We start from the raw sequence: 23,719 nt of genomic DNA, 5'->3' as shown, positions 1-23,719 counted from the left end.
TATAAAGTGACTGTTATAAAGTGATTTTGTGTTTGGAAGGCAAAATACAATGATATGGAGCACAAACCATATACAAATCATCAGGTGTTATCTGCTGGTATTTGGGAGTTCCCCAGGAGCAATGATTTCTGCTTCTTCAGTCTCCTTGCGCCTCAGCTCTGAGATTGTGGCCTCATTGCTGCTGTTCCTCTACACTAGATTTGAGTCCTCCTTCCTTCCAGAAAGCAGACCCTTGATCCTGGTGCAAGCTCTAGAGGGTTTCATATATCACAAACATACGCATGAAATTTTTGTAAAGTCACTCCCGTCTTTTGGGATCTGGCCACTCTGTGTTAGCACCATTCAATCCATAACCCTATAAATGTCCATGTATGACTAAACCCATTTAGGCCCCAGGGAGATGCTCTTCCACATCCCTAAAGAAAATACGAAGCAGATGAGGACATATAATGGGGGGTGGGAGGGGTTAGCGCTAGGGTTAGGGTTAGGTTTAGGGTTAGGGATAAGGAGGATGGTAAGAATGGAGGAAGGAAGGACTGTATAGAGGGAAAAGAAGGGTGGGAGGGGTGGGGGGAAGGGAAAAAATAACAGAATGAATCAAACAACATTACCCTATGTAAATTTATGATTACACAAATGGTATGCCTTGACTCCATGTACAAATAGAGAAACAACATGTATCCCATTTGTTTGCAATAAAAAAAAATACGATTACATTCAAGTGATTTTCAGTAGGTCCTTCCCCTGCTCATACGCAAGACAGACACTATTGAGTGGCAGATTGCTTGGAAAAGAAAAAAGACAAGCCAATTAATTTGTCAAATCCCTTCCCTCGGATGGCACAAATGGGACAGACCCTTGCACAATGAAGCATTTGTTTCCCAGTTGTGCCAGGTGGATGATATCATGCTGTTCTCAATATTGCACTTCATGGTTCCCGAAGTTCTCACAGATTAGTGCTGTATTCAAAAGACTTGCACGTGGTAACTGCAGAACATTTTGCAATTTTTTTTCTTTTGGTTGCAGGGATTGAACCCAGGGGCACTTTGTCACTGCATTACATTCCCAGTCTTTTTGTCTTATTTCAAGACAAGATCTCACTAAGTTGTTTAGGGCCTCACTAAGTTGGCAAGGCTGGCCTCGAACTTGCAATCCTCCTGCCTCGGTCTCCCAAATCAATGCAGATCAATCAATTTCAGAATTGTAGGGACGGAATCATAGAAAAATAACTTTGGGGTTAATATCAGATTAGTACTTCTTTTGTGTAAGGATTAAGGCAGAGGAAACGTCTTTACGATAATTGCAACAGGCCTATTTGGGAAATTTGACTGTTATCCTGCTCATCCTGATTTCTCAGAAGCTCAAATAAATAGCTTAGTTTCAGTAGGATGACTTTAGCATGAGTGAGTTCATTTTCTTTTTCTTTTTTTTCCCCTCAGTACTGGGAATTGAAGCCAGGATCTTGTGCATGCTGGTTAAGTGCTCTACCACTAAGCTATATCCCCAGCTCTCTGTTTTGATTTCTAATCTGGTCTCTTGGGGCCTCCTATAATTTTTACTTAACATGATAAGCCCATGATGTAATTTTTTTCTTTCAAAAACAAAACTACCCAGGCTCAGTGGTGAACGCCCATAATCCCAGTGACTCAGGAGGCTGAGGCAGGAGGACCACAAGCTTAAAGGCCAGCCTGGGCTTGGGATGTGTCTTAGTGGAGAAGGAAAGGGAAGGGAAGAGAAATTTAGCTATTATCCCGCTAATCCTGATTTCTCAGAAGGTCAAATAAATAGCTTAGGGAAGGGAAGGGAAAAAAAAGGGAAGAGAAAGGAAAAGAAGGAAGAAAGAAAAGAAGTGAGTAATGAACTTTAGCATTCTTTGGTGGAGATAAGCAAGACTGAGGTAAATCCAGTGGTTAGAAACTGACAAAATCCAGGGTGGTCATGAATTATACAAGTCCATTGGAATGTCCAAGTCACAAGGCAAACTGGCCAATCTAGTCTTCTTCAAACCTTCCATGATATTGTTAGATTCTAGAAAGTTGTTCCTTTTGGCATCAGTTTCTAACATGATGTCTGTGTGGCATTTTACCCAAAGAGAGTTAAGAGACACATCCAATGTGAAAATGAGATCTTGTTTGGATTCTAAAATTTTTAAATTTATATCTATATCGATGATGATGATGATTACAATATTGGGAATTGAGCCCAGGGGCATTTTACCATTGAGTTATATCCTCAGTTCTTTTTATTTTTAATTTTGAGACAGAGGTTTGCTAAGGTGCTGAGGCTGGCGTCCAACGTGTGATTGTCCTGCCTCAGCGCCTGAGTAGCTGGGATGACAGGTGTGCATCAATGCACCTGACTTTGGATGGGTGTCAACTCTGGTGCTTAGGCTTGTGGACAACCTTCTTTCTTGCACTGTAATCCCACCTACTTGGGAGGTCGAGGCAGAAGGATCGCAAGTTCAAGGCCAGCCTCAGCAATTCAGCAAGACTGTCTGAAAATAAACAAACAAATAAAAAAAGCTGAGGATATAGCTCAGATGTACAGCCCCTGGGGTCCTTGCCCAGTATGGGAGCAGGGGAGGGGGGCATTTCTTCATTACCAAAAGGCTCCTTAGTGAAAAGGCAAGGCAGAGAATGAGAGATGGTGTTTACTACGCACATATTTCACAAACCATAATCAGAATATCCAAATGTCTTCTACAAGTCAATAAGAAAAATACAGATAACCCAAGTAGAAAATTGAGCAAAAGATGTTAACAAAGTGCTACTAAAAAGAATATATTCAAATAAGCAGTAAATGTGGAAAAGGTGATCAGCTTCATTAATCAGAGACATGCAAATTAAAACCAAAATTAACTATGCTGAGAGAAGCCAGATGCAGAAGAGTACACATTGTATGATTCCATTTATAGGAGAGTCTGGGGACAGAAAGCAAATCAGTGGTTGCCTGGGGATGGGGATCAGAGGGGTTGGCTGGAAGGAGACTCAAAGGAACTTTCTGGGAGGTGATAACATTCAATCTCCTGGTTGTGGTGGCAATTTTATAATTTGGCGACACCTTTTTCGCAACACGTACCAGTAGAGTGGGTGTATTTTATCACACGTACTGTGTACTTTAGTAAACCTGATTTTTTTTGGGTGGGGGGCTGGATGCACTACTGTGTGTCTGTAGTCCCAGTGCCTGAGGAGCCTAGGAGGTCTCTAAAATTAAAAATAAATGAAGTTGGTATTTTATAAGCCCAATAAGATAACCACTACATTCTCACCAGAACTGCTAAAATGAAAATTACCACACGGTGGCAAGAGGCAAGTATGTGGGAATATAAATGAATACAACCTCTGGGGAAGACTCTGATAAACTTATGTACACACTGACCATGTAATCCATCAATTCTACTCCTTGGTAGAAATGTCTATATAAGAGAAATGTCTACCTAAGAGAAAGCTATAGGCTTAGCAAAAATATCTACAAAATAATTCATAAGAGCATTATTTTTTTTTTTTGAGACAAGCTCATACTAAGTTACCCAGGCTGCCCTCCAACTCCTAGGCTCAAGAAGTCCTCCTGCCTCCCAAGTAGCTGGGACTATAGGTGCGGGCCATGTGCCTGGCTACATTCATTTTATTTGTTTTTTTGCAATGCTGGGGCTCAAACCTAGAGCCTCTTGAACGACAGGTGTACACTGTTTTTTTTGTGTGTGTGTGTGTGGTGCTGGGGATCAGGTGTATACTCTACCACTGAGCTACACACCCCAGCCCCACAGAACCATTTTTAACAGCCCAAACATATAAACTATATAAATGTCCATCAGCAATTAAACAAAAAAGCTGTCATGTATTTATTCAATGGAATAACAAGGAGAATGAACAACTATCACTATGTGCAAAAGATAATCTTAAGAACATGTTGAAGGAAAGTAGTAAACCCAAAAGAGTACACATTATGATTTCATTTGACTAAAGTTCAAAAACACTCACAACTAATATACAGTATTAGAAGTCAAGATAGTGATTATCTAGTTGGGGAATGGGTAGTGACTGACAGTGGACAGGTGTGACTTGTTTTGCCTTGTTATGCCTCGTGTGAGTCTCAGAAAATTGGTGTTTTAATTAAGATTAATGTGACTATGTTTTGACATTACTCACTCTGTATTGAGCTTCCTCTTGTAACACAACCTTTGAGCCAAGTGACTGCTTACAGTTATCCTTGATAATTGGTTGACTGATAGACACAGGAAAACTGTGTGCTGATATGCAATAGTCAATTTTCTGGAACGTTCCCTCCAAAAATTGAAACCTGGGAGTTGAGTGAATAAAATTTCTGGAATTATAAATTCCAGTTCCTTCGTACTGCTCACTAAGACTCCACTCTGGGGACAGTCATTCTGCAAAAAAGCATCATTTGCTCAACATCTGCCTGAGGTAAATAAAACAAGTCCTTTACTTAATTGCTGACAACAGGTGGCAATCCTAACCCCAAGTGTCACTTTGAAGGGACTGGCCTCCCTGACCGTTTTGGACAATTTCACTGTGGATAGTATTTGGGCCCTTACAAGTGCTCTGTGCTTAATTTGCTTTTATCTATTTTGCCTATATTTTCATATATTCCTTCTACTTATTTGCTTATTCTGCTTTCATGTGTCTTGGAATAAACTGATTCATTTGGAGATTATCTTTGTTTCACTTGGTTTGTCATTTCACAAGAGAGCCAGGCACAGAGGACCACTGCATGTAATCCCAGCAACTCGGGAGGTTGAGGCAGGAGGCTCACAAGTTGGGAGGCCAGGCTCAGAAATTTAGGGAGGCCCTGTCTCAAAAGTAAATATATAAAGAGCTGGAGATGTAATTCAGTGGTAGTGTTGTCCAAAGCTCAGTCCTTGTCCCCAATGCCAATCCAATAACAAGGAAACAGTTTTGAGAAAAAGGAAAAAGTTTATTGCTTTGTTAGCAAAGGAGAAACACCGGGGACTCCTATCCTAAAGGCTGTGAGTCTGTCCATTAGCAGGAACAGGGGGCTTTTAAAGAGGTGATTCAAAGACTGCATTCCACATGGTCTCTGGAGTTGTAATTCACTCTGTTAATTTGGGAGATAATCATTTCTGAGATCTTCTGGTGCCATCCCCAAAGTCTGGATGACTTGGTTCCTCTGGTGGGTGTGTACTCAGGGACAGATAACTCTGCCTAAGATGGGGAAGAAAGGTAATCCTGTTTCCCCTGAGATTAGGGAGAGGGAGAGATTAGAGAGGAACAGGGACAGAGGAAGAGAAAGAAACATGTCTACTTAAGAAATAAGTTGCACTGACAGAGCAGCAGGGACTATATTCAAAGTATAAAGTAGACCACTATTGCAGTAGAACTCCCCTGGGTTCAGTCCTCAGCACCAAAAAAATAAAATAAAGTAAAAATAAAAATAAATAATCCCTTGACCGGCAAGGATTCATCGAACAGGAGGGACTGGCATTTGCCAATTATTGTTGAACACTGTGGTGGATACATGAGGGTCCATTATACTAGTCACCCCTTTTCTGAATATTTGAAATATTCCATTAAAGAAAAAAAGAGAAAAGAATACAGCGCTTTTCACACCGCCTTAATTCCTCAACAAAATATTTCTTCCTCCATAAAATATGGTTGGCGATATAATGTACTGTACTCATAGGAACGTTGTGAAGAGCAGTGGAAGAAAAGCGCTTTATGAAACGCTGTTTTCATATTAGTTACTACTGCTATTATGGTTGCCGACGCTAATTTGGAGCCTCCCCTTCTCCCTGTAATGGTTCATTCCACTTTTCTCCGCTTTCCTCTCGTTTCTTCCCACTAGTTCCCGCACTACCCTCCCGCCGCAGTACCGATGGTTCAGCCCGGCTTCCCCAGGGGAAACCCCGTGGGGTGGAGCCCGGGCCGCTGCGAGCGGCTGCGGCCCCCTCCCCGAGACCACTTGGATCGCTCCGCGTCACGGGTGGGCCGGCAGTCGTGGGTAGGGCGCGAGTGCCGAGTTCTCATTGGCCAGGACTGGAGTAAACATCCGGCAGGGTGGGGCGGGGCCGGAAGTGGGAGAGGAAGGCGGCGGCTGAGGCGGCTCGTGAGGTTCCAGAGCTGGAGTCGGTGTCGCCAGGTGCCATGGGCTGGGCTGAGGCGCACTGACGGGACGCGGGGCTGGGCCATGGCCGGCGCTCGGGCTGCCGCCGCCCCCTCGTCGGGGTCCTCAGCCTCTTCAGGTAGTCCGCCGCCTCAGGAGCCGGGGCTCGGGGAGCTGCTAGAGGAGTTCTCGCGGACACAGTACCGGGCCAAGGACGGCAGCGGGACGAGCGGCTCTAAGGTGAGACCCGAGGCGCGCAGAACAGGAGCAGACCCCCCTATCTTGGGAAGTTAGAAAGGAAAGACCGAGGTCCGAGGGCACAGGAAGGTAGGAGTGAGACTTGTCTACTGAGGAAGAGGGTAGAGAGGGAACTTCTCTAGAGTCTGGACCCGGAGAGAAAGGGTCGGGCTTAAAAATGAAAAAAGGAGAAACTAGGATCAGAATGAGCCGAGGAAGGCGGGCGGTCTTCTTGGTTTGAGACTAGGGGTTTGGAGGTCAAGGGTCGGAACTGAGGGACCAGGAGCAAAGGTTAGAGAGGAGAACTAAGGAATGTTATTATTCTGCTTCTGGTGCCTGGGGAGTGGGGGTGGTTCAGGGCAAGAACGGCAAATCCAAGTAAAAATAGGGAGAGGATTCCTCCAGGTCAGAGGTCAGAATGAAGGGACAGTACGGAACCAAGACGTGGACTGCGTGAGTTGCCACCTTATAAGGTCTCAGCATGACTTAGGCCCATCCCTTTCCTTCCCCTATAGAGCAGGAAGACAACCCACACTCCCTCTCTGTTCCTGTATCAAAAGAAGTTCTCAGTTCCTCTCTTTTTTCCCCCCGTGGGATTTCCCTCCCTCATCTTAGCATTAACTTAACACCTTCCACTGCACCTGGGCTTAGTGTCTCTTCAGGCCTTCTAATCACTTGTAAACTTCTTGAGATGTTATAGAGCTTATGTGATTCTCCCCCCCAACCCCCCAGTGGGCTTTTCTTGAACTGTGAACAAAGTGAACAGCCTTAGGGGGAGCTGTGCCTTCTATTTGGTAAGTAAATGATGTGTTAGTAGATACTGTCTGAAGTTCTTACTGATTACAATGACTAGAGCTTCAAGGTACTAGTCTGAAGCTGGAGAAGAGGGAAGAATCTGACACCAAGGGTTAGTGACAGGTTTTGTAACCTAGAGAAAGATTCTTTTATTTTATGGGTTGTCATTTCATTTGCAACAAGTGGAAGCTGTGATCCTGTCCTCCAAATGCTGAACACACATAGTTTTCACATGCAGTGTTAATGGGTTCAGGGTCCTTCCTGAAGTATGCTACATGGGTTAATGAACATAGGGCCTGTGAGCCAGCATCATATCTATTTCCAGCACTGAATAATAATCATCATCACAGAGGCACACGGTATTCTCAGTGACCTCTCCAAGTTATGGACCACATAAATCTGACCCTGAGAACATCAGATTCATTTTCATGCTTAAGTCTCTTCCTCTGTGCAGGTTGAGCGCATTGAGAAGAGATGTCTGGAGCTGTTTGGCCGAGACTACTGTTTCAGCGTGATTCCAAATGTGAATGGGGATATCTGTGGCCACTACCCCCGGCACATCGTGTTCCTGGAGTATGAGAGTTCTGAGAAGGAGAAAGACACGTGAGCATCATGTGACCATACTATGCTTGTTGGGGAGGTCCTGGAAACTCATCCCCAGGGTCAGGGAGTTGTAGCTGGGCAAGCAGACATATTTTCTTGCCATGTTAGGAGTAACTGGCAAGTTATTCTTGGCTAGCTAAGAATAACTTTAGGATTCAATAAATTAAGTTAGCAAGGTAATATAGCTTTTAATGAGGGATTGAAAGTCATGACCCTGGATTTCTCTCACTCCTTCCCTAGAGCTCATTGTCCTGAGACATGATATCACACTTCACCTCTCTGAACAACCTCCGTGTCGATTTTTTTTTTTCTTTTTTTTTCTTTTCCAAGTGTATGGGTGGGTGGTATGCTGTGTTAAGACAGACTTGAGAGTGTTTGCGGTGTGTAGCCCCTAAGAACCTCAGGTTTAGAGCAAGAAAGTTGAGTTTATATCCTGGCTGCCCCATTTGCTGGCTACATAACTAAACCTAGGCAAGTTATTTAACTTCTTTGTCCTCAGTTTTCTCATCAATAATTTCCTGCCTCATCTTAATTAGGACTTGTAAGGACTAATTAAAATTCTAGAAAAGTTGCTAGTGCAGTCCCTAGTGATAAATGGTGCTAATACAAGCCTGACATGTTTGTTGTAAGAATTAGAAATCAGAGTTACCATTGAGAGCCTACCAAGGCTTGAGTGTTTTTTGTGGGGTAACAATTCATAGGAGAGGAAACATAAAGAGCCTGCTGCAGGAGGTAGCCTATAGGCAGTCAGTAAATGGTCACAGTTTCTTGACACAAATAACTAATGACAGCATTGAAGTTCCAGTTTTGCTCTTGAGTTTGTTCATCTAGCCTCCCTGCTTGCTACTGATCTTAAGAGAATCCCTGGAGTTGCTGACTACCATTGTGTCCATACAGAGTGCTACAGCAGAGTCATGGTGTACAATGCAACTGGTCTCTTTAAATCAAAGTATGGTCATCTGTCTGCCTGCATGCAAACTTAGAAGTATAGAATCTTAGGCCCCAGAGCCACTGAACCAGAATCATAACGTAACAAGCTGTCCAAGTGATTCAAATGCACATTAAGACTTGAGAAGTGCTTCTGTAAGCCAGCCAGGGAGAATGGTGAATCTGTCTTGTGTGTGTCTGGGAAAACCTTATGGGTTTATAGGGGAGTCTTTGCTGCCATTGGAAAAATGACTAGGGTTTCCCTGAAGTCCCTTAGGGACCAGATTATATAGGGTCTTGATCATCAGACCAAGAGCATGGACTTATGGATCATGTGTGGGTATTAATGGTTTTGTAGCAGTGTCCCCTGAGTACACATTAAGAGTACAGATTCTAAGTGGGTGTAGAGGCACACACCTGTAATCCCATTGACTTGGGAGGCTAAGGCAGGAGAATCTCAAGTTTGAAACCAGTCTGGAGAACTTAGCGAGACCCTACCTCAAAATAAAAAATAAAAAGAACTGGGGTTGTCACTCAGTGGTAGAGTGCCCCTGGGTTCAATTCCTAGTACTGCCAAAAAAAAAAAAAAAAAAAAAGATTACAGACTCTAGGACCACTCCTGGATCTTCTGAATCAGAATCCAGAAGTTACCTTCTCAGAACTCCCTAGGTATCTTATATGTTGTAGCCTGAGTACTGCTGGGCCACAGGGAACCAGAAAAGGCTTACAAGTGGAGGAACAGCCTGCTCAGAGGAGTTTAAGAACTAAGCCTTAGTTTCCTCATCCTTACAGTGGGGATTTCTCTAAGAGTGCCTGACTCATGAGGTCCTGGTGGGGTTCCTAAAAAAATGAATATATTAGGGCCTCTTTATGAAGATTATAGAAAGTATAGTCACCATCCTCTCTAGGGATCTACAACCTAAAGAACTGGACTTTGTTAAGGCCCCTTATTTATTTATATATATATATATATATTTTTTTTTTTTTTTTTTTTTTTGGTTGTAGATAGACATAACACCTTTATTTTTCTTTATATGGTGCTGAGGATCTAACATGCAAGGCAAGCACTCTACCACTGAGCTACAACCCCAGCCCAAGGCCCTTTATTTATGATTCTTATCTGTTCCTAACTCCTTCCAGAGTTAGGTAAACTTACCTTCTATGATCCTTTAGGCGGCAGTTTCTCAACAAGGACTTTTTTCTCGCCCTTCCTTTTTTTTCCACTCCCATCAGGGCTGGCTGGCTGTTTAGCTCTATCCTGATGGCATTCTGATATTAAGCCCAGCTCTCCACCCTGGGGATCTTGGTATAATGCAGAATCTGATTTCAGTACATCTAAGGTGGGGACATTCTGGCAAGCTCCCAGGTGATATCAAACCACCCTTTAATAACAGTAGGTAGAAGAACTTGGTCTTGGTCACCTCAGAAATGCTTTTCCTGGAAGGAAACAAATTCAGTGCTGATTCAATCTAACTCTTAAAAGAGGGGGAACTGGGCTGGGGATATAGCTCATTTGGTAAAGTGCTTGCCTCGCATGCACAAGGCGCTGGGTTTTAATCCCCAGTGTCACCAAAAAAAAAAAAAAAAAAAAGAGAGAGAGAGAGAGAAAGAGAGAGAGGGAAACTAGGGCTGGGGTTGTGGCTCAGTGGTAGAGCACTTACCTACCTGTATGAGGCACTGGGTTTGATTCTCAGCACCGCATATAAATAAATAAATAAAATAAAAAGGTCCATCAACATCTAAAAAAACATTAAAAAAAAAAAGAGGGAAACTAATATTTGTTGACTGGCTACTTGGTTGGTAGATGTTAGGGTCTCATACATTAGGCTGCATCCCCCAGGAAGATAGTATTGCCCCATGCTGCATAGAAAGTTGAAGCCTGGAGAGGCAACTTGCCCCTGTTTAAGATTATTGAGGTGGTAAGTGGCATGGGGTTAAAAACTGGGGTTCCTGACTCTGCTCTGCCTTTTTCTTTCACCCTCACCTTGCCTAGCAGGGCCACTATATAGCATCCTTCACTCTAGAGGAGTTAGTGGAGTTTGATTTACTTTTCACTCCTTGGAAGGCCTCAGAGAGGTATTGAGGTGATTTTTGGGTGGTGATGCCTATTTCTTGGAGAGGAATAAATAAAATTTTTTCCTTCTTTACATTTTTCTTAATTTTTTTTCTTATTAGTTGTAGATGGGCACAATACCTTCATCTTACGTATTTATTTTATGTGGTGCTGAGGATCAACCGTAGTGCCTCACACATGCGAGGCAAGCCCCCTACATTTGGTTTTGATATTATTATGATACTAGCTAGACTGAGTTAAAAATGACAGAACTGGATTCAGGAAGTGGTTTGGTCTTCACAGTGACCCTCCTGAACTCTCTTCATTGTCTAGGAATAGAAGCCTGGTTCAGGGTCTCTGGACAGCCAACATGTGATTGTCAGCAAGTGTTCATCGAGCTGCTACTGTGTAGTAGGCTCCAAGAATCCTGCTAGAAACTAGATAAATGAAGTCCTTACCCTTAGGTTTGGGGAAAACAGAGACAAATAAGCAGTAACAGTATAATAAGAGCCACAGTTAGGGGAAGTACAGATGAGGGTCTAGGAGATGGTGGCTAAAACCCTGGGCTCAATGACCACCTACCATGGTTTGGAAGTCACTTGTCCTGCTTACCTGTTCTGTGGCCTTGAGCCAGTGATTTCATCTCAGTAACATGCTTCATCTGTAAATGGGGCTAATGACAAATGAGATAATGGGGTATAGGCCACACTTTGTGCCTTATATCTATTAAATAATAGTAGCAGTAACATTTGCTTCAGGAAGTTTGGGACATGTAGAAGGAAAAATCAACATAGTTTAGGAAGTGTGTTGTGTGAAGGTTTGCCATTGGAAGTTAAGTGACAACATTTTCTTCTTTACTTGAAAACAGTTTTATTTGTGTGTAAATGATACTCAAGAAATATAAAATTCAGCTGGGCACGGTAGTGCATACTGTATTACCAGCGACTCAGTAGGCTAAGGCAGGAGGATTGCAAGTTCAAGGACAGCCTCAGCAACTTGGCGAGACCTGTCTCAAAATAAAAAGGTGGGGGACGGGGGTGTCCCGGTGTTTAAACACCCCTGGGTTCGATTCCCAGTACAAAAAAAAAAAAAAAGATAAATATCAAAAGAAACCTCACTACTTGGTAACATCTTGCCAAAATTTCAGTGCATATATTGCAGACCTAAATATGTAAGTCTACATTTATTCATTCACATGAGTATCATGTTCCAGATACAACTTGCTGCTTAGCACTGCCATAAAAACTCCTAAAGACAAGAGTTAATAAAAATAAAAGCAGGAATTAGTGCGAGAACAAAACTGCACTGGTTCTTTGAGTGGGGGATCCAGGCAAATAAACTCTTAGCTAGCCTAAGAAGAAAAGATGTGTCTGTACATTTAAAGACAGCTCAAAGCCCTTGAGAGGGAAACAGGCATATTTTCCACCTGGAATCAAGGAGAGTTTGCTGAGTGAGTAATAAGGAGAATGAAATGCAGTTTTAAGGCATTTAGGATTCAGAGGGAGTTACTTGTATGAGTGAACTGAGAGGCAGCTGGAACATGTAGAGCTGACCAGATGGAGAAAAGATTCTGGAGCACCCTGTGGGTAGGAAGAGGGGTGCTAGATGCAGGGCTGTACTTGCTCTGTTGGATAGTCTTAGAGTCAGAGTTTAATGAGACAATTGTCTTAGACTGAGGTGCCTTTTTATTTCGTAGGTACACTGAGTTAAGGGAGGACAGCAACATTCAAGTGCCCTGGGCTGACCGGCAGCTCTGTGCCACCCTACAGGCACTTTGTAAAGGCACCCCAACATCTGCAGGTTGACCATTCCTCCTTTCTTCAACAACAACAAAAATTAGCTGGGCATGGTTGTGCACACCTGTAATCTCAGAGGCTCTGGAGGCTAAGATAGGAGGATAGCTGAGTTCAAAGCCAGCCTCAGCAATGGCAAGGCATTAAGCAACTCAGTGAGACCCTGTCTCTAAATAAAATACAAAATCGGGCTGGGGATGTGGCTCAGTGGTTGAGGGCCCCTGAGTTCAATCCCTGTACCCCCCCCCCAAAAAAAAAAAAAGAAAAAAAAATTTAGTAAACAAAAATTGTATCTTAAATTGGACTTTACAGAAAAATACACCATGGGAAACCCAAGTCTTCTTTTTTTTTTTTAATATTTTTTTAGATGTTGACATACCTTTATTTCTATTCATTTATTTATATGTGGTGCCGAGAATCGAACCCAGTGCCTCACACATGCTAGACAAGGGCTTTACCACTGAGCCACAACCTCAGCCCCCTAAGTCTTCTTAGCCCCCCCCCCTTTGTCTCTTCCAAAATCACTGAAACCGTTTTTATAAGGTTTTTGTTTTGTTTTGTTTTGTTTTTTGTACCAGTGATTGAACCCAGGGACACTTAACTACTGAGCCACATTCCTAGCCCATTTTATTTTTATTTTAAGATAGGAGCTCACTAAGTTTTTTAGGGCCTTGCTAAGTTGCTAACAGTGTCCTCAAACTTAAAATCCTCCTGCTTCAACCTCTCAAACTACCATACTCACAAAGTCATTCAAACTATTAATCCTGGTTTTACTTGAAGACCTTTTCTGAACTTAATTTCAGACCCTGCCACTTGTTAGTTGTTATATTACCAAGTCACAGTTAGGAATAAAAATAAATACATTTTTACTAAGAATTTAGCAATGTTGGGGCTGCAATTATGGCTCAGTGGTAGAGCGCTTGCCTAGCATGCATGAGACACTGGGTTCGATCCTCAGCATCACATAAAAATAAATAAAGGTATTGTGTCCATCTACAACTAAAAAAAAAAAAAAAATTAAAAAAGAATTCAAATTCTATTAACCCCAACAGAATCCAGATTCATGTAATAAAGGAACCACAGATATGGGAGTTGCTGAATAAATTCTCCTAAAACAGTTATCTTGGTGCATGTGTCCATGAGGATCCCTAGAAGGCTTGGAATGTGAAAGGAATTAAAGCCCTTCTAGGGCTCAGCCTGAAAAGTTTTTTTTTTTTTTTCTGCAGTACTAGAGATTGAACCCAAGGGTATTCTACACCTGAACCACATTCCCAGCCCTTTTTATTTAGAGATAGTAGCTAGCTAAGTTGCCCAGGCTGGCCTCAAACTTGAGATACTCTTGCCTCAGCTCCCTGAGTTGCTAGGATTAGAGCACGTGCCACCACATGTCTAAGCTCACCTCTTTTAAGGCAGGAACCTGAGCCCCTTTCTTCCCTTATTTGCGTGTACTTGGACAACTGGCAAAGCTTCCCGCTTTAACTTTCCTGCCTCTTTTCTCTGTCACTGCTAGAAATTCTGACTAACTGGTCGAAGACCTCTGCTGCAGGTTGGTATTGAACATAGGCCCTTATTTTAGTGAAGTGTGATTTTGGGTGTGACTTGCTGGGGCCCATTTCTGAACCTGAATCTTTCACATTCTAGGAGCTTCCTTACAGAACCTGGTGCATTGACGATATCTCTAGTGCCATAGGTAGCTTCTCTTTTGCCTTCTTTGCCCCAGCATTTCCTACCCATTTGACTCCTTGGACAGTTAAAGATGGTTGGAATATCTTATAACCATGTAGACCACGAACTGTCATCTCACCGCCCTCCCTAAAAGATCACAAAAGTGACCTTATGGTTTCCAGAGTGTCTCTAGGTACCAGGTCATACCTTGAAAGCGAAATAGTAGACACCCTAGACATAGTCAACTGTCAATTTCCTATATGTATTTTTGTCTTTTACATATTATGTTTTCAGTTTTTTTTTTTTTTAATTAAAGTTCTGAAATCAGGGTAACTTTGATTTTAATGCCTATCATTAGTACTTTTTTTCTCTCCCTAAAAAACTTAATATATTGGACTGGGGTTGGGGCTCAGTGGCAGAGCGCTTGCCTAGCATGTGTGAGGCACTGGGTTTGATCCTTAGCATCGAATACAAAAATAAGCAAGTAAAATAAAGGCATGCTATCCATCTACAACTGCAAAAATAAAAAAAATTTAAAAAAGCAAACAGTATATCAATTATCTAAAATTTAAGAATTAATAGCATGTATTAACTCTCCAGTGAGTATGTATATAGACTTTTTTTTTTTTTTTTTTTTTTTTTTTTTTTTTTAAGGCACCAGGGATTGCACTTAGGGGTCCTCAACTACTGAACCACAACCCCAGCCCTGTTTTGTATTTTTATTTAGAGACAGGGTCTCGCTGAGTTATTTAGTGCCACACCATTGCTGAGGTTGGCTTTGAACTTGCTATCCTCCTGCCTCAGCCTCCTGAACCACTGGGATTACAGGCAGGCGTCGCTGTATATAGGCCTTTTGCCCATGGCAAAGTGCCCATGTGGAAGCCAGTTTGATCTGCCTCTTGCCTTCACATTAGGTTTCAGAGCACCGTACAAGTGAGCAAGCTCCAAGACCTCATCAACCGAAGCAAGATGGCCAGGTGCAGAGGACGGTTCGTCTGCCCAGTAATCTTGTTCAAAGGCAAGGTAAGGCCCACCCCATGGCCCCATGCTCTGAGAACCTCTTCTGGGTAACTGGCTTACTGTAAAATGTAGAGTCTTTGTGTTCTCCGCTAATTAAGGGTGGCATGGTTACTGCACCTGGTGCTGTCAGAAGCAGGCCAGAGAAACAGATCAATTCTGATTCAAGGACGATTTCAAGTAGGGAAGGAATCCTTTTTTTTTTTTTTTTTTTAATGGCTGAATAATAACTTCATTGTATCAATATGCTATATTTTGTTTATCCATTTATTGGTAGAATTTTGGGTCGTTCCCATCTTTTTTTTTTTTATTGTAAACAAATGGGATACATGTTGTTTCTGATTGTACATGGAGTAACAGCATACCATTTGCGTAATCATACATTTACATAGGGTCATGATGTTTGATTCATTCTGTTATTTTTTTCCTTCCCCCCACCCCTCCCACCACTCTTTTCCCTCTATACAGTCCCTCCTTTAGGGAAGGAATCTTTACAGCCCCACCCTGTGTTCTGCCCTTTTGGCTGTTTGGAAAATTAAAGAAAGTTGGAGTGTTCTATAGCCATGTAGACCATGAACCTTCATCTTCTCTTGCTCCCTAAAAGATCAGATTGTAGCTCTGGCACTTACTGCTTATGCAGAGCCTCAGTTCACTCTACTAGTAAGTGAGGATAATAATCATACAAGCATCAAAGGTTTACAGAGTAGATTAAATCAAATGAGATCAGACTTCAAGTTTTTTCATTCCTTCAGTCATGCAGTTAACAAAGTGTATGTTGCATGTGTGCTGTGTGCCAAGCACTATTTCAGGCCTTAAGATGTGTCAGCTTGTAAAGTAGACAAAATCCTTACTCTCTTGGAGCTTATGTTCTAGTGGCTACTATTAAGTTGACTCCCTAATGTGGTCTCATTTTTGGTACCAGGGGTTGAATCCGGGGGTGCTTAACCACTGAACCATATCCCCAGCTCTTTTTATTCTTTTTCTTTTTTTTTTTTTTTTTTTTTGCAGTACTGGGGATTGAACTCAGGGCCTTGTGCTTGCAAGGCAAGCACTCTACCAGCTGAGCTATCTCCCCAGCCCTTATTTTTCTTTTTTAATTTGAGGCAGGGTCTCACTAAGTTGCTGAGGCTGACTTTGAACTTGCAGTTCTCCTTTTCAACCTCTTGAGTTGTTGAGTTTATAAGTGTGTACAAGGAATATCCAAATGAATGAAGGTTCAGAATGGTTAAGTAACTTCCCCACATTTACTTTACACAGCACAAGAGCTGGTATTTGAACGTGTTTTCAGTACCATTCTACAAATAAGATCATTTGGTGTAGTGTAAGGGGAACCCAACAAAGAGAGCAGCATGGTGTAGACTGGTTGACCAGTGACCTCCAAAGAGTCATGTTGCTCGAGAGTATTGGAGGACAAGCCAACTGATGAAGGGGTTGGAGGGTGTCCCAAGCAGGTGATACAGTGCTGGAGAAAGCATGGGGGTGCAAAGGAAAGATGGACAGAAGGCCTTCATGACTAGAGAAGAGGGTACATGTCCAAGCAGAGGGACGGAATGAGTGAGGCCAAATGCTGCCAGGGTGTTTGTTTCTCCAGGAGAACTGTTGTGATAGTTGAGCAGGGAAATACAGAATGCAAGTCACATTTGGGGGAAATTAGTCCAGAAGGAGTGAACTCAAGGGCAGAGAGCCTAGAGGAGAGCAGGGGTGTAGCCTGTGCAGCAGATCTCTGAGTGCCACACTCTGTCCAGGAGCACACAGCCTGCAGCTGTAGTTACCCAGCCTGATTGACCTGGATGGTGGGGAGTAGAGTATGTGTTGGCCCAGTCCTGAGGCACCTTTCTTTCTTTTGTGTAGTAGAAGAGCAGATGAAAAAGGGAGGTAAAGAAGAAGTCTCTGTTAAAAACTTTCTTGGGCAAATGCATTTTTGGCAAAAGTATATGTGGAAGCTAAGTCTCAGAAAATGATCTTCATATAGCTGTTTGTTGCCACTTTAGAAAGTTTTTATGTTTAGAAGTTACTGGGTCTCCAGTTTACCGATCACTGCTCTGTGGATCACAGTGCTTGTCACTAGAAGTAGGAAATACTTGAACCAGTGTTTGCTCCACAGAAGATCCATGTAAGGATAGGCTTGTGAAAAGCATTCCTTCAAATAAGAGAAATAACTGTATGATCAAGCCAGCTTAACCTCCAACGTCCAGATTTATAAAATGCATTGGTGGGCTGGGGATGTGGTTTGGCAGTAGTGCACTTGCCTAGCATGCACAAAGCCCTGGGTTTGATCCCCAGTACCACTAAATGGATGAATGAATAAATTTTTAAAAATGCATTGATGTTTATATATTGACAGAGTTTAGACTCTAAGAAGTCCCCCAGTAAAGGTACCCATGTGGCTTTGTCCATTTTGGAATTCCTTTTTGTTCTGTGGATCATGTGACAGAAACTTTGCTGAATGCATTTAGGAAATGCCATGCTAAACATTTCCATATTCTTGAGGTTTAGTCTAGAAGGGGAGCTGTCTGGCAGATGGCTAGCCTACAGATCTCAGGTGGGCTGTGAGAAAAGAGCCCTGGGCTAACAGATCGCAGAGGGATGGCAGTGAGTTTCTTCCAGGGGGTTTGCTGTGCAGGATAAGACTGAGGAGCTTTTGGTGTTCCTAGGTGTTCACAGGGGCTTTGCAGTTAGTTCCGCTTTCTTCTCCCTTTGCACTTTCTTGTCCCGGCAGTGTGTTGCCATTTTTCTCTTCACTTTGCTTTTCTTATCTCCCACCAAGTCAGTCGGTGCCTACTCATGTAACACCTGTGTACACGTGCTTTGTTTTGATTATGTGGTGAAACATCTATTTGTTATAATTCCTTTGGGCCAAGGCCTTGATTCCCTGTAGTCCATTGGCACCTAGCAGACTGTCTGGCATGTAGATGCATGCTTGGCAGGAAGATGTGACCCTGAATCAAATAGTAGTGGTCCTTCAGTTAGATTCTGGAGAGACAGATGAACGAAATAGTCCTTGGGACTGATAAAGTGGGGAAGGCATTTGGAGGGAAATTAGAAAGGTCGGGAGCATGGCTGCTACTATGAGCTGGGGACCTGGTCCTCACATGAGTGGTTCACAGCAGCACTTGTAACTTGTGCAAGGGTGGCAGCATAATGACCAACATTACTTCAAATTAATGTGAAAGCAATGTAAACGGGTTTTTTGTTTGTTTCGTTAGTTGGTTAAAAAGGAACTTCATGACTGAGCATAGTGACACAGACTTGCAATCCCAGCGATGGGAGGATCACAATTTGAAAGCCAACCTCAGCAACTTAGGTAGGCCCTAAACAACTTAGTGAGACACTGTCTCAAAATAATAAAGGGCTGGTTATGTGACTCAATGGTTGATTGCTCCTGGGTTCAATCCTTGGTACTGAAAAAAGAAACGAAACTTTCTGGGGCTGGGGATATAGGTCAGTGGTAGGGAACCCCTATGTTCAGTCCCAAAAAACTGGGACAATTCTATCTTTTTGTTTTCTCCCATAAAAGAGGTAGGACAAAGGTCATTCACTTTTTATTTATTTTATTACTGTTTTTATATGCTGGGGACTGAACTCAGGACCTCATGTGTGCTAAGCACATGATTTACTACTGAGCTATATCCCAGCCCAGTGACTTTTAATCTGTGTGCCAAAGTTGTTTATTAGATTGACAGATCCAGTTGAGTGCAGAGGCCGTTCATAATTAGGTAACTGAAGAGCATTCACAGTTTGTCTTGCTAAGGTGCAGAAATGATGGATCATGATTTAGAGTTGTTAGGCTTTAGAACAGACATTGAGAGTTGGACTCTGCCATGGTGGAGTAGACCTGCCACATATCCACTTGGGACCTTTCTGAAGAGTTAGGTACTCACTTGGGAATTTAGCCAACTCACTGATTCTTCTCCATCTGACTCTGAGTGCATCCTGATGGGCCAGTCTACCTGACTGGACTTCCAGAAAGACGAGGCTAACAGAAGGGGTTTGGGAGAAGAAGGGGGAGCAGGAAGAAGATCTGAGTGCTCAACAACCAAAGAAATGGTGTGTAACTGCTCTGAAAAGATTTGACAGATAAATGCAATGGAAAATGAAGCAGGTCCCAGCAGCTGAGATGAGTGTGGAGCGTGAGAATGACATGTGCCAGTTGGATGACTGCCACCCTCCCGTCACCCTGCTCTTAAGGATCAGAATTCACCTCTGTGGGAGTCTTGGGGGTCCTCTACCTGGGGACTGGCCCTCTCTACTGAAGCTCTCTACTTTGGTTCTCCAAATTACTTGACTGATCTTAACTGAGAGCTGGGCTGGGTCCTTTGATGGACGTTGCTCTGGAAATGTAGGTAAACTGTGGTATGTACAGTTTTTTTTTTCTGGAGACAATTGATAGTTTTCATCATCTGTTTTTTTTTTTTTTTTAAATACTAAGGATTAAACCTGGGGCAGGGGGTACCATTGCCACATCCCCAGTCCTTTTTATTTTTTGTTTTGAGGCAGGGTCTTGCTAAGTTGCCTAGGCTGCCTCGAACTTAACAATCCTCCTGCCTCAGCTTCTTGAGTCACTAGGTTTATAAGCATGTGCCTTTCTGCCCAGTAGTTTTCATCAGATTTAAAAAGTGGATTTAGATCCAGAAAAAGTTAGGTGACCATCACCAGGGTGTGAGGCCCCTCACTTAGGCCCATCTCTAGACCTTCTCCATTGGCTTCCAGGCCAACCTCCCCATGAGGAGGGATTGACAGGTAAGTGCATGCTCAGTGAGAAGATGCTGCTCTGGAAAAAGCAGTAGTGGTCCCAGGCTATGATGTGGAGAGACAGAACAAGACAGTCTCTGGAGCTGGAGTAGTAGGGAAGGCAAAGAAGTAAACAGGTCAAAGCTCCCAACCTGTCCCAGGTTGGATGCAGCTGCTTTCTATTGCCTGCTCCCACCCCCAGGGAGACCAGAAGGTGACAGTAGTCCCCACACACATCCCTTTCCTGTAGCAGCAAACTCTTTCCTACCCTTATCTTATAGGAAGAGAAGGAGAAGTCTTCAGACAATATTTCGACCATTTGTAATCTTCTCTTTTTGTTGTGGTTGTTTGTGTTTTGCTCAGCACTGTAGGTCAAACCATGTTCCCTAACCCACAGCATTTTGTAATCTTAACAGAGGCCCACTTTATATCTGAGATTGTGTGACTTCTGCTCTTTCCTCATAGCTTCCCCACTCTCTAGTATTCTGGGGCTGTGTTCTCCCAGCCTTTAGCCAATCTACAGATTCCTCATCTCCAGAAACCTACTCCCGTTCCCCCCAACTCAACTGGATCTTATCAGATGCAATTTATTTGAAGGCATGGACTTACAATTAGGTACTAAAGTACATGTGGTTCCCTGGTTTCTGGAATTTAACTCTTAAGTGTTCTCTTCAGTGATAAGAAAAAAGCTAAAGAATAAGCACAATCATAGCCACTACAATTCCTTTTTTCTTTTTTGTGCTATTGGAGATTGAACCCAGGGGTTCTCTACCACTAAGCTGCATCCCCAACCCTTTATTTTATATTTTGAGACAGTACCTCATTAAGTTACCAAGGCTGAGCCTTTAACTTGCATCCTCCTGCCTCAGCCTCAGTCACTGGGATTACAGGCATGTGCTACTGCACCCAGCAATAATTTCTTTTTTTAAAAGTTGCAAAAATGTATAGCTGAGTGGCAAGAGTGCTTGGGTAGCATGCATGAGTCCCTTGGTTCTCTCCAGAATGCCATAAAAACAAACAAAAAAGCCCCGAATATTTTCACCTTAAGTATCCTCCTGTGCTGTGCTCCCTTATGCTAAAAAGTTCCAAGCAATAAGCACACAGACTTTGGAGGTAGCTGATTTTGGATCAAGGAGCAACTTACCCTTCATTTTACAACCTTGTTCATCCCTTAACCTCCTGTGCCTCTTTCTCTTTTCCTCATTGGTGAAGTAATAGAGATGCCTGCTACCAGCCACACCTTCCTCATGGGCTGGTTGTACGAGTTCGCATGAATCTTTCAGTACTATGTGTACTATACCCAGTAAATCTGGAGACGTAAAGTGGGCCTCTGGAAAATCATAGAGTACTGTGGGCTAGGTAATGTGGTTCATTGGTAGAGTGCTTGCCTAGCACGTGCCCAGGTTCACACAGAGCAGCCACTAAATGTCCATTACTGTTGATAACATCTGTTGCTTCAGATTTGAGGGGAGCCTCTGAGCAAGGCTGTGGATTAAGTTCCAGGCATCTTTGCGACTGGCTGTAGTAGCCTTGATGCTGATAGAAACTTTGGGGAACACACCTTGACCCATTTTGCCCACCTAGAAGAATCAGAGCCCAGGCCTTCACTTCAGCTGAGCACACTTCAGAAAATCAGCTGACTCTGAACACGCTGTTTTGTCTCCCAGCACATTTGCAGGTCAGCCACGCTGGCTGGATGGGGGGAGCTGTACGGACGCTCTGGCTACAACTATTTTTTCTCAGGTGAGTTTCGAGCAGCTTCCTCTGGGTCTAAGAATGAGAATCTAGTCCTAGAAACTGGCCACCAGAAGGTGTGAGTGAGCTGGGTGGAAACCAGGGCATTCCTTTCTTCAGGGACCAGGAGACAGGAGGAATGCTCTTGAGAGGTAAAGCACACTGTGGGACACATGGGGGACATGGTGTTGGGAGAGAGATGTGAGGACTGTTCCTGGGGTGTAGACAGGTGGCTCAGCCAGGCTTAGCGCTGTGGGAAGGAGGCTGATCAGGAAGCCCCTGCGTGGAGCCTGGTTCCACCTGCCTCATTGCTGACAAACTGCTTTCTCTGGCAGGGGGTGCAGATGATGCCTGGGCAGATGTGGAGGACATCACAGAAGAGGATTGTGCTCTTCGGTCAGTGCTGGGTGGCTGTGGGCATGGGCTTGGTAGGAAATGGAGTGTCTGGCCAGTGGCAGTCATGCTTGTACTGACAGTGTGTTGTCATCCCTGGTCCATGTGAGTGGATTGCTTTTTCCTCTCTTCTACCAAGTCCATACCTTGAAATAGTGCTGGTGAAGTCTTGTTTAGTAGCTTCATCCCAAAGCTGACTAGTGAACGCCTGAGCAGTCTTCAGCCAGGATAAAGGAACATTAGGATCTCAGAGAGGTCACACCCCTGGGGTTTCTGGTACTGCAGGTCTGAGGTAGGCCCCAGACTTCTGTATTTGTTGTTGTTGTTTTTTCTAGACATTTAACCCAGGGATCCTTTATACTGAGCCACATCCCCAGCCCTTTTTTTTATTTATTTATTTATTTATTTATTTATTTATTTAATATGCAGTGCTGAGAATCGAACCCAGTCTCTTGCATGTGCTAGGCAGGCTCTCTGCCACTGAGCCACAACTCCAGCCGCAAAAGTCAGCCCCTTTATTTTTTATTTATTTTTTGTGGTGCTAGGAATTGAACCCAGGGCCTTAGTGCTTCAGAGGCAAGCACTCTACCAACTGAGCTATATCCCCAGCACCCCCAGCCCTTTTAATATTTTATTTCAGACAGGGTCTCACTAAGTTGCTCAGGGCCTCACTAATTGCTGAGGCTAACCTCTAACTTGAGATTCTTCTACCTCAACCTCCTGAGTTGCTGGGATTAAGGTGTGAGCCACTATGCCCAGCTACCCTGGGTTTTAAAGCCCCACAGTGATTGCATTGTGTAGTTAGGGTGCCAGCTACCAACCTGTCAGGTGTTGCACAACACAGGGCGGGGGCAACAGTCCCCACAGAATACACCTGTGGCCCAGCCTGGAAGACACATGTAGTGACTAGAAGTCCCACAATTGCATGATTGTTGCCTTGAAAAGGTGCTTGATACAAATCAGTGTTTGGAGCCCACCTAAAGGGAGGAAGGGGTTCTTTGTGTCCCCTTTTCAAATTTTTAAAAAACTAGCACTGTATTTTAGAAAATCGCCTTTGCGTGGTTGGCACCATGTGGCAAGTCTTTAACTAGTGTCAAGCATCTCTGGAATGCACACCAACACTCCAGTAAGGTCAGCTGCCCAAATCATGGATTGGTACAGGAAAAGGCATCTTGCTGCACTCCAGTTTTGCCCATTAGCTCTGAAAGCAGTGGCTTTGGCTTGTGCACAAGAATGTTTAGCTCTTACCCCTAAGATCAGGTGACCTCTGCCTCAGCCAGGTCATTGGCAGCATGCATGTTGGTGAAGAGACCGTTAGGGCCACAAAGTAGTGGACATTTAAAAATAAATGTGATGATGACTGTTTGCTCTTTATACTTCAGTCTGTATATGCATGGCTGATCAAAAGGTAGCCTGGGGATTAGAAAAATGTTATCTTTCTGCTTGCTTCATAGGTCTGCTAAGTAGAGGGATTCACTTGCTAGTATTTCACAATCACTTGATAAAATAGCTCTAAAAAGTCTCTCTCCAAGAATTTCACTCTGTTACATTATGAGCAAGGCATGTGGCTAAAAATGGTCCTAAATGGGGGAAAGGGAGGGGCTGGAGGAAGATCAACTCTAATGGAAGCTCAAAGACTCTATCAGCCACCGGCTCACTTTTCTTTAGATCTGAGATTATCTTGAGTCTC

The 23,719-nt window shown here is 43.4% G+C and overlaps 1 protein-coding gene across 3 annotated transcripts in view; it reads left to right on the top strand.

The window, feature by feature from the left end:
- Positions 1–6,043: 6,043 nt before the first annotated feature.
- The window catches only part of MTMR14 (myotubularin related protein 14), a 46,506-nt gene continuing 28,830 nt past the window's right edge, over positions 6,044–23,719 (top strand). For all 3 annotated transcript variants that reach the window (XM_079122399.1, XM_079122400.1, XM_079122398.1), the window contains exons 1-5: positions 6,044–6,321; positions 7,568–7,716; positions 15,069–15,177; positions 21,570–21,645; positions 21,972–22,032. In XM_079122399.1, coding sequence (XP_078978525.1) covers positions 6,166–6,321; positions 7,568–7,716; positions 15,069–15,177; positions 21,570–21,645; positions 21,972–22,032 — 551 coding nt within the window. In that variant the 5' untranslated portion in view covers positions 6,044–6,165. The remainder of the gene's footprint in view (positions 6,322–7,567; positions 7,717–15,068; positions 15,178–21,569; positions 21,646–21,971; positions 22,033–23,719) is intronic.

The sequence above is a fragment of the Sciurus vulgaris genome, assembly GCF_902686455.1.
Source record: "Sciurus vulgaris genome assembly, chromosome: 19".
Classification (NCBI taxonomy): domain Eukaryota; kingdom Metazoa; phylum Chordata; class Mammalia; order Rodentia; family Sciuridae; genus Sciurus; species Sciurus vulgaris.
The sequence above is the reverse complement of the archived record's forward strand: the minus strand, read 5'-3'. Positions and strand labels throughout refer to the sequence as shown.